The sequence below is a fragment of the Syngnathoides biaculeatus genome, chromosome 7 (assembly GCF_019802595.1).
Source record: "Syngnathoides biaculeatus isolate LvHL_M chromosome 7, ASM1980259v1, whole genome shotgun sequence".
Classification (NCBI taxonomy): Eukaryota; Metazoa; Chordata; class Actinopteri; order Syngnathiformes; family Syngnathidae; genus Syngnathoides; species Syngnathoides biaculeatus.
Window position 1 is genome coordinate 22334977 of NC_084646.1, and position 10533 is coordinate 22345509.

General features: G+C 40.9%; 1 protein-coding gene and 1 long non-coding RNA gene across 2 annotated transcripts; one reads left to right on the top strand and one right to left on the bottom strand.

The window, feature by feature from the left end:
- Positions 1–108: 108 nt before the first annotated feature.
- LOC133503470 (platelet glycoprotein V) lies at positions 109–3098 on the bottom strand. The gene is made up of 2 exons (XM_061825146.1): positions 2964–3098; positions 109–2346 (listed from the first exon to the last, which is right to left on the bottom strand). Exons 1-2 carry the CDS (start codon positions 2983–2985, stop codon positions 554–556), a joined length of 1815 nt encoding a protein of 604 aa, XP_061681130.1. The 5' UTR covers positions 2986–3098; the 3' UTR covers positions 109–553.
- Positions 3099–5245: 2147 nt separating this feature from the next.
- LOC133504152 (uncharacterized) lies at positions 5246–8530 on the top strand. Its single transcript, XR_009795913.1, has 2 exons — positions 5246–5379; positions 5494–8530. It is a non-coding gene; the product is annotated as an uncharacterized LOC133504152 (long non-coding RNA).
- Positions 8531–10533: the final 2003 nt, after the last annotated feature.

The following is a 10533-nucleotide window of genomic DNA, read 5'->3' on the forward strand; positions in this document are numbered from 1 at the left end:
TTTAATAGTTTATGATATCACAACCGCAAGTGCCTTGGAAAATTATTGTAAACAACATTTTTTTTTAATATCTGTAACTATTATATACACAAACATAAAGTAACTCATAGGAGTTGAAGCAAAACATACCTAATGTACTATACTATACTTACCTAAAGGACAATTTGGTACACAATCATTTCAGGCAACGTTAAAGTTAACAGACAGAAAAATGTTTTTATTGGAAAGAACAGTGTATCTCCTCTCAAAAATTCATCTGGTGTTATTCAGTAGTAAAAACACGAGATTCAAAATGAAATAGTTAAACATCCCAGGTAACAATGAGTTTACTTTACATTACAAAAGGTTTCGGAAAGCTCGATCCTTTTTCAGCTATGTGAAAAAGTTCTATTGCATAAAAATGTGAGGCTTTGCAAACACAAGGAAATGTGCACGTTTATCACTGCAGTGTTTGTTTGAAGCTACAGCATTTTAAAAAGTCAATAAAGCACATAGAATTAATAAATCCTGTGACGCCATTTCTTATGCACAACACTTGACAACATGTCATCCTTCAAAATTGTGCCTTTATCTCCTCCACCCGCTTGCTAAGAAGATACATGCCATACATGGTACAAAGAACGAGTATCATGTCTGTTGCCACAAGAAGAATGTGGGAAAACATGAGGATGCCTGTGAAGGCTGAATTGGAGGGCAAAAACCACACATACACCCAAGCATTGTGATAGTTGTGGTGGACGAATTCGATTCCCTGTTCGATTACCAGCACATCGTAAAAGGGTGCTGAAATGTCGTAAGTGGAGGAAGTCTCATCTGGTCTGAGACTGGGTCGAGGTTGGTGTAAGACAGCCTCTTCCAGAGCTGGAGGTTTTGTCGTGGATGACGACGTCGTAGTGTGTTCCTGTGTCTGAGTGCAACACGGAGTAACGGTAATGTGGCAAGTGTTCAACTCCTTATCATTTAGAGAATGAAGGGTGCGGAATATTCGGTGCTTTGGACTGTGACATGTCACATTTTCATGATCAAGAACGGCATGCTTGTTTTTTCTTATCCACATTGCAAAACCTTTGATGCCGCAGGTGCAGTCCCACGGGTTGGAACGCAAAACAACCGTTAAAAGAGTATTGGACTTGAAAATATCTTTTGGAAGGTTCTTGAGATGGTTTTCTGTCAAATCCAGATGTGCAAGTTGTCCAAGGTCCTCAAATATGTTTTGAGGTAGGTTCTTGAGGCTATTGTTATTGAGGAGTAACATGTTCAATTTAGTTAGCCTGGAAAAGAGCTGTGGATGCAGCTGCTGGAGGTTGTTGGATTTCAGCGAGAGGATTTTCAGTTCAGGAAGACAGCAGAACAGATCCGGCGGCAACTCACGTAGCCTGTCATTAAAATGCAGTTTGAGGACCTGCAGCCTTGACATGTTGGCAAACAGATTTCCAGGCAATGTGATGAGGTTTGTGTCGTGCAAGTAAAATCCTGGCATCTCAGGCATGTGTCCCATCAGTTCATCTGGGAGTTCTAAGAGTGGGTTCTTGTAAAGGGTTAGCTTCATCAGCTTGGGCATGTTATAGAAACTCCTCTCAGGTACAAATTGAAGTCGGTTTGAAGACAAGGTGAGATTCTTCAACTTCCTCAGTGGCCAGAACACCTTGGGGGGAATAGTGGCTATCTTGTTGTTGTAGATAAGTAGATACTCAAGGTTGACTAGTCCGTCAAAGATCCCAGGTTCTAACCTCTCTAATTGGTTTTTATGAAGGTTGAGCAAGTTAAGTTTGATCAATGAGCGAAAGCTAGCTGGTGGAAGCGTTTTGAAGTAGTTACTGCCAATGTTCAATATCACAAGGTTCGTCAGTCCAGTGAAAACTCCTGAAGCAACACTGGATAATTTGTTGTAACTCAAGTCTAGATCCTGCAATGCAACAAGTCCTTCAAACATGCGGGCAGGAATGCTCTCCAGTTGGTTCCTATTTAAATGGAGCTGCTCCAAAGTAATAAGTGGCCTAAAAACTCTTTCAGGAAGTGAGGAGAGATCATTGAATGACAGCTGGATGGACTTCAGCTGCGGTGCGGCGTGGAAAGCCCGGGGATGGACATCGTGGAGGTGGCTAATAATGAGACTAAAACGTGTCAGAAATGTCTTATTCTCCAGGCTTCCCTCATTGATGACGTGCATGCTTGTGCTGGATAGCTTCAGTGTGTACGTGTGCAATGGCAGTTGTTTCGGCATATCGGTGATGGCGCTATTGTTGCAAATGACGTTGCCTTTGATGAAGCACGTGCAAACGCTGGGGCAGGCTGCGTTGCAGGTGAAGAAGGTCAGCATATAAAAGACGAGCATCCGCACCTTCACTGCACAAAATCATGTTAAACCAGTTATCAATACATTGGATGTGGGTTTTCAGTATAATTGTCAACATTAGCTAAGGTAATAAGTAGTCGTATAAACCACAGGTGTCAAACTGAAGACCCGGGGGCCGTATCCGGCCCGCCACATGATTTTTTTTGGGCCTTTCAAAGGCAAATCTTGCGTGTCAACTTCCATGATCCGTGTGTAAATTTGTATAAAAAATTGTAAAATTATCATATACCATGAATGATAACATTGAGATATTGCGTACATTTTTTTTTGGCAACCAAACATGAATAGTTGAAAACCCATTACCCTCATTTTCTGATTGCAAAACTAGCTCATACATTTTGTGTAATATGAAGAGGCGATTAAATACTTTTTTTATTTTCACGGCCCTCTGAGGGAAACCGTAACTACAATGGGGCCTGCGACAAAAATTAGTTTGACACCCCTGATATAAATGTAATAACATTTATAATATATATATATATAATATATATTCTCAATATATAATAATATTTGAGCAGAAAAACAATTGAAAAGTCTAATGGAATGCATAATTTATTTCAATTGTTCATTACTGTACATCACTGCAATTATTAAATATTCTACTGACCTGTTAAATGAGAACCCATCATTCGATGTTTTATGGTTAGATTGCAAAGCTCTGGACTGATCTTGGAGCTGGACAGCCGCCGTTATGAGTGTCCAAAACTCATCAAAAGTAGAAACCCTCGCAATGTGTTTTCACTGATAACCAGTTAAGAATGGCACACAGCAATGCCAGATCATTTCCTTATCCTTATATAGACGGATGTTTTATGATCCATCATAATGTAACAGTGCAGGGCAGGCAGTTATGTGAGTTGACATAGTTATGTATGTCGGTGGTACAGAAAAAAGTAATGCTACTATCTATTGGGCTGCTAATGCCAGTAACAACGACTGGAGTCGCACTGTGTTATGTTTTATTTTATTTTACTTTAGGACTTGTATCTTTGGCCACATGATAAAAGAGTCTACAATATGTTTACCTTTAAGCTTACCTTGTTTTTATAGCATTATTTCCTACACAAGAGTGTTTACCAAAGACAAATGCATCCTAAATGAAATACATAGCCTGTAGCCAAACAATTTATTACAACTCCACAACAAAATGACTACATACTGTATATATAGTATGTTTCTAACCTGCTATATGGAACTCAGTATTGTAAATATTTCATGATTGCTGAAATGTCACCTCTTTCCTCCACCCGATATGTTTGTAGCACATTATACTAAGAAAATGCTTCTAAGAAAAAAAAATCATACATTTTTCAGCACTAAATCTTTATACTGATCATTTTAACAATCTGGGGAGGCATGGTGGAGTTTACATGTTCTCCCCGTGCCTGCGGGGGTTTTCTTCTTCAGTGCTTTGCCAGAAGAAATCCCACAGTTTTCCATCTTGTGTTGAGGTAGCTATTTCGACTTGAATTATGAAATATATACAACTAAATGTCATTACCTGTAACTGCTTTGCTTAAAGGTAATGTCATTACCTGTAACATGTTTTTTAAAGTGTTTCAACTCTGATTATGTTGGCCAACAAAGTTACTTGTTAAACATAACTGATATACTGTTGTTGCAGTTTTCCTTTCAGCTTGTCCCTTTCAGGGTCGCCACAGCGTAGCACAATTTTTTTTTTTTTTTTTTTTTTTTACGCTGGATGTCCTTCCTGACGCAACTCTTCTCAGGGTGTGGAGGCCCCAGTGGGATACGAACCCACAACCCCTGGTTTACCAAAACAGTGCTCGAACCACTGAGCTAAGGGGCCTCCTATACATTCAGTCACATTCAGCCCGTTTTGATGAGATTCAGGACCCCATTATTGCGACTAAGTCCAGTAACTCAGTTGTGTCAAACTACTCTTAAACTTCACTGCACTTGAATATATATATATATATATATATATATATATATATATATATATATATATATATATATGTGTGTGTGTGTGTGTGTGTGTGTGTGTGTGTGTACCAAGGATCTATTAAATCATACAAATAAAACTTCACATTCACATTATTATTTATTATTTTTTTAAAGGAGACAGACGTAGTGCTTGGTGGCAAGTTACAAAATTGTTATGCTCCATTCTGCCACAAGAGGGCACCATAAAGACACACAAAAGCGGGAGGCAAATAAGAGTCCTGGTGAGTTTGTCTTGGTGAAGTATTTTTGGTGAGTAGCATATGATGTACACGTTATAGTCTTACAACGGCAGTCGCTTGAGGAGAGCACCACGGAGCGACAATTTCTCTGTGACGCTGATTAACCATGGTCTGTATTGCTTAAAGTAATCGTGTTCACCACATTAGTGGTGCTGTTGAAGGGTTCTTAAGGCTAGGTTGGACTTTGCAGCAAGATTTCAGAGTGGTCCTCATCCTCCAGAGTTCCATGTCACACACAGTACTTCCAGAAACAAGCTGCAGACAAAAAAAAAGAAGAACAAGAAGAATTTCTGATCTTGTACAGGACAACCGTAAAATTAAATCCAGAGGTATGTGTACAAATAAATGCAGGGATTGTATCATAAGGGTGACCTACGTTCCCCTCTCTTCCTTGTTATGGGTTTGTCTACTAAATTAACTGCGATTTCCTTCTCCAATTCCAGCTCATCCTTCAGTGCCTGCAACTTAAAGAAGAGATGAGTATTAGACCTGTAAAACTGTCCAAATTGAAATGATGTCTTGTCTATCTCGGATTAAGTTAATATACGTTCGTATATAATTCACCTCTTCTAAATCAGCTAATTTGTCGATCAGTTCAAGACCTGTCAACAGAAGAAAACAACATCCGAATCACATACCAATTTCCAATTTAATTTCTGTATTTCCAAATGTCTCACCTGGCGTCTCATTCTTTTCGACAGGAACTAAGCTTTTGTGCAGAAGCAGTGACAGAATTTTGCTCTGGAAATCAATGTCGTCTTTTGGGTTCAAAACATGGTTACCTGGACGGACAAACAATACAACATGGAAAAGGAAGTGAGGCCAACATCGTCTTACCTGTCGCATTTCAACCCCTGGATACTGAAAAAGAATTCATATACCTGTGTTGAATAAGTTCCTCCCTTGCACATCTATCACACCCTGCACTAGTAACAATCCCAGGAGTCCCAAGATGTAGTTGAAGACTCTGACCCTATCCATGACACTCAATGTATGGACCCAGATGCAGCGATGTCCGAACTCCGCAATCTTGTGATTCTCCTCCTTGTGTCCATCCCTTCTATATAAGTATCCTTTTGTAAGGCAGGGAGGCGGAGCCACTAAGCCACTTGCGTATTGAATCAATACCATGTCACTTTTTGTGTCGTCACTATAGTCAAGCATTTCACTTGGATGATATTGCATTGACGGAAATATGACGTTGTAGGCACTCTATATCACCGTGGCACCAGCAAATCAGGCAGAGAGGGGAAGTAATCTATCTGCTTGATGATTATGACAGAACTGAATCACATTTTTTGGCTCTTGCAAGGATTTTTCTTTTATATTAATTAATTCCTTAAATAGCATCATAAGATTGTGTTGGTATGGGCAGTGGGGCTAAGTAAATTGATTCTTTCCCAAAGTGCATTATAGCAAGAGATGAGCTTCGCAGTCTTGGCCGCAGGACTCATTCGGAGACGTAGGGAACATTTATCACGCAGGCCAGGCCAACTAACCAGCGCCTCACTATATCACGACACTTTTTGCGTCAATGAAGCGCTGCCAGAAGAGCAGGTATCGCGCGGGCGTGGTGTTAAGAAAATGAGCTGGCAGGTGCCAGATGAATTTGGCCGGTCAGTGTGTCATAAATGTTCCTGCTTGGCGCCAGGCTTCAGTCAAGGGCCTGTTGACATCTTGCATCTCTGTCCATACACCATTTTGTGGATCTATCACTTGAGTTATCCTGCTGCTGAACTTAAATTGAGCGCTTGGACTCAATGCAGAGTGAAGTGATGTTAAGATAAATTAAAGGTCAGGGCAGGCTCTCTGGAATTGGATGACTAAAGTTTATGTCGTTTAAAAAAAAAAATCAGTTGTGACAAACTAAAGGAATTGAAATCCTAGGAATACATTTTTTTTTAACAAGTTTTCTAGTTTGAAGGCTCAGGGGAGCTGATGCTCTGTACATTCAGAACTGATTCTTGTGTGTCTATCGTTGTCGTTGTTGAGATCCGTAGGGGTCTTGAAAATAGTGTTTTTATTTTGTTTAAATGTTTTGTTTTTGGGGGGGTGTTCTCCCTTTTTGCTGTTTGGTTCAACAGAATGAAGGATCTGTACCCCTTTTATGGTGGAACAGTTTTACTGTGGTTCTTTGGATTCTGATTGATTTTTAGTGAAAATATAAGTTAGAAGAAAGTTTTAAAGGGGAGTGACAAACACAAAAAAAACAAAGAGCCAAGATGAACAAGGATATAGGAAGAAAAGACAATAAAAGTCAGCAAATTAGCTCTAATAAAGCTGAGTAAAGTAAATCGTTCTATGCTGAGTACAATGACAGATTAGATTCAAGTGTTGTATATGTGTGTAGTGCTACACTCGCTGAAGGAAGGACAGGATAGTTTAGGATAGGATGGGACAGGACAAGGGACAGGAGGGGAGGCATGCAGGACATTGTGTTTTGGATTTGGCTGTACAACTGAAGTGTGGTTGGGGCGTCTGTATAAATTCCAAACATCTTTAGAAATGTTAGGGGATGTCCATGAGATTGAAATTGATATGAGTTATTTAACACAATTAGTGAGTGTCTCCGGACACATGCAGGTGAATTCACACCGTCTTGCATGTACAATAATCTTCAAAAGTGAACTGTGATTGCTGCACCTCCACAGTGAGAGCTGAGGACCCCACCCCACCCACCTGAGAGGCAGGGTCATGGCCAGAAGCCCACTCAAAGAGCGGCCAGGTGGACAGGACACTACCCCTTCCGAGGGACCCGGTGTGGTCCACTATGCTCCACTAAGGCACCCCAAAACCAGCCATGAGGGGGTTGCTGCACGGGCCCAAACCACCCATCCAATCAACGAACCTCTCCTTCATCACAAAGTGTTTTCATGGCTGCTTGCCCAGAGTGTGGATTAAAAGCATTTTAGAGGGTGGAAAAAAAAAATCATCTTATCTCATGGGTTGCATGGACAGTACACACCACCAAACCTTAACATACTCAGCACCAAAACCGACACCATCACTCAGAAAACATGTAACCATTATCACATGCAACATGCAGTGGTATCTTGACTTCAGAATTCAGAGATGCCCAACATTTTTTTTTTATTTTTATGAGCTGTCACTTGGTTGATTTTTTTAACGTTTTGTTCTTCGGAAAAAATTGAGTCACAAGTGCGCTTCAGATAAACTGCCTCCTGAGGAAATTAACTGGACATTTTAAAGCTTCCGCCGTGGTTTCTTCGTATTATAACAGAAGTTTATTGCGAATCAGAGACAATCAGTCGAACAGAACAAAGCTTTTGAGGGGACAGCGAAATGAAGACAAATGACAAAGCACTAATAAACAGAATTAGATAAGTAAATTATTATATATGAAACATGAAATAGGGGGTGGTGCATGGTGCTGTAGCGCTACACCCTGTGAGGGAAGGAGAGGACAAGACAGAACAGGACAAGTACAGGAGAAATATGTACGACAAGGGTCATGAACCAGGCTGTACAATTGAAGTGTGATGGGATTGACTAAATTAATTATAAAAGTCTATAGGACGAGAATGTGAGTAAGGGAATGCAGAAGCAATTCACATATTCATGAGTTATTTGCTGCAAAAAGTGAGTAGACCTATGCCCAGTGAAAGAGTCCCAGGGTGAATTGATACCGTTTCACATGCACTAAAACAGACAAAGGCGTCCTGTAATTACTGTTCAATTACAGGAGGCTGAGGAACCCACGCAATCTATCGAAGTTAAAAATGAGAAAAACACTGTTAATTATCTAAAAGAGTGTACAGTAGTCCGCCTTTCGCCTAGTGTTAGCTGGGATAGGCTCCTGGACTCCCGCGACCCTTGTGTGGATAAACGGCTTGGAAAATGTATGGATGGATGGATGGAAAGCTATTGGTCATTCACTATTTACTGAAATGTCTCCTTCCCGCTTGTATTTTCACAATTAGCAATTATTAAAGCAATAATAAACCAAGCGAAGATGTATTTTATCCTTATGCTTGATTATTCAGATTATTATTTATCATTAGAATACGGAATTACTTATTGTGGCACTATAAGATGCAAACTCTTATCTGTGACATGTCTATTTAATGTATGTAATGAAAAAAACTGAGAAAAAGTAGGTCATAGCATTAGCACTAGCAATCGGTTTTTAAAATTGAAGCCCCAACTCCCTAAATTGAAGTCCAATATAATCAATACTGTTTTTTCCCCCACAGGTTTGCAGATCTAAAGACCATCATAAATGAAGGCCATTTCCTTCTTGCTCTCAACTATTTGGAGTGTCTCACAGACATTTTTATTTTCTTGAAATGACCAAATGCATTTGAAAAAATGATTACTAAACGAACATGAAGAAACAGGTGGTTGGTTCGGCACAGTGGCTGTATTTGGTATATGTGAACTGTACAAGGCGGCACGGTGAAACAACTGGTTAGAGCGCTGGCCTCACGGTTCTGAGGACCCGGGTTCAAATCTCGGGGCTGCCTGCGTGGGTTTTCTCCTGGCACTCCGTTTTTCTCCCAAAAAGATGCCTTCATTGTAGACTCTAAATTGCCCCGAGGTGTGATTGTGAGTGCAACTGCTGTCTGTCTCCATGTGCCCTACAATTGGCTGGCAACCAGTTCAAGGTCTACGCCACCTCCTGCCTGATGACAGCTTGGATTTGCTCCAGCACTTCCAGCGACTCTTGTGAGGATAAGCGGCTTGGAAAATGAATGAATGAATACATTATGCAATTGCAGAGGGCACCAATTCCGGGTAGAGGGTATGGGGGGAGGGTGTGTGATATGACTCCAACACATCCCCTGTCCCAAAAGGGGAAAACGCTAGATTGGAGGTTATTTTTTTATAGTCCATTTGGCACCCATCCATTATGTGAACTGCTACTCCTCACAAGGGTCATGGGAGTGCTGGAGCCTATCCCAGCTAACTCCGGGCAGGAGGCGGGGTACACCCTGAACCGGTCGCCAGGCAATTGTAAGGCACACAGAAACGCACGGAGAAACAAACAACCATTTGCGCGCACTATCACACTTAAGGGCGAATTAGTCTCCAATCAAAGCATGTTTTGGGGATGTGGGAGGAAACTGAAGTGCCAGGAGAAAACCCACACAGGCAGGGGGAGACATGCAAATTCCACACCGGCAAGGCCAGGATTTGAACTTCCTTCCTCAGAACTGTGAAGCAGACACCCTAATCAGTTATCGTGCCGTAAATGAATTCATTCTCATGTTAATTAACAGTCACCATGAGTGTCCAATAAGAAGAGCTGTGGATGGATGAGGAGGCCAATGCGTTTTGCACTAATGTTAGGCATATGTGGTGTTTATTGGTTGTTAGTGTATGATTGTTTTACATGCAGCTTTCACTTGCTACAGGACAAATTTCTCAGAAGGGAGAGGAAAAAAGACCTTGAATGATAAACTAATGTTACAAGTTGCAACTTTGACAAAAAAAAAAAAAATTGTGGCTGGAAGGGTGGGAAAAGACACTAACACAGAAATGCAAAAAAGAACAATTTGAGAAAGCATTTCACAGCACTTTAACTCTGTTCGCAGCCATGTTGTTCAGGCAACAGTGCAAGCATTGCACATCAGTGGGGATGTGCTTTAAATTAAACCACTTCATCAATTCAAAAATCCTCCTGAGCACTAAATTCAAATTCATTCACAAACTTGCCACATACTGTATGTTTTGCTCATCAAACTTGGTTGCCACAACATTTGCTCTGACCAACTAAGCAGAAGAAAGAAAATGCTGATGCATTTCGGGCCAGCTACTGCACTACTGATTTCAAAGGTGCTGGGCAGATTAAATTATCATGGCAGCACACAGAGGTTGAACTCTGAAAAACAGCTAATATACACACACACAGACATCCCCATACACGCACACACACACATCCACACACACGCACACACAGTCTGGCAGCAGCAGTCAGTGTTTCTGATTGCGTTTAGGCCAGTGGGGAGA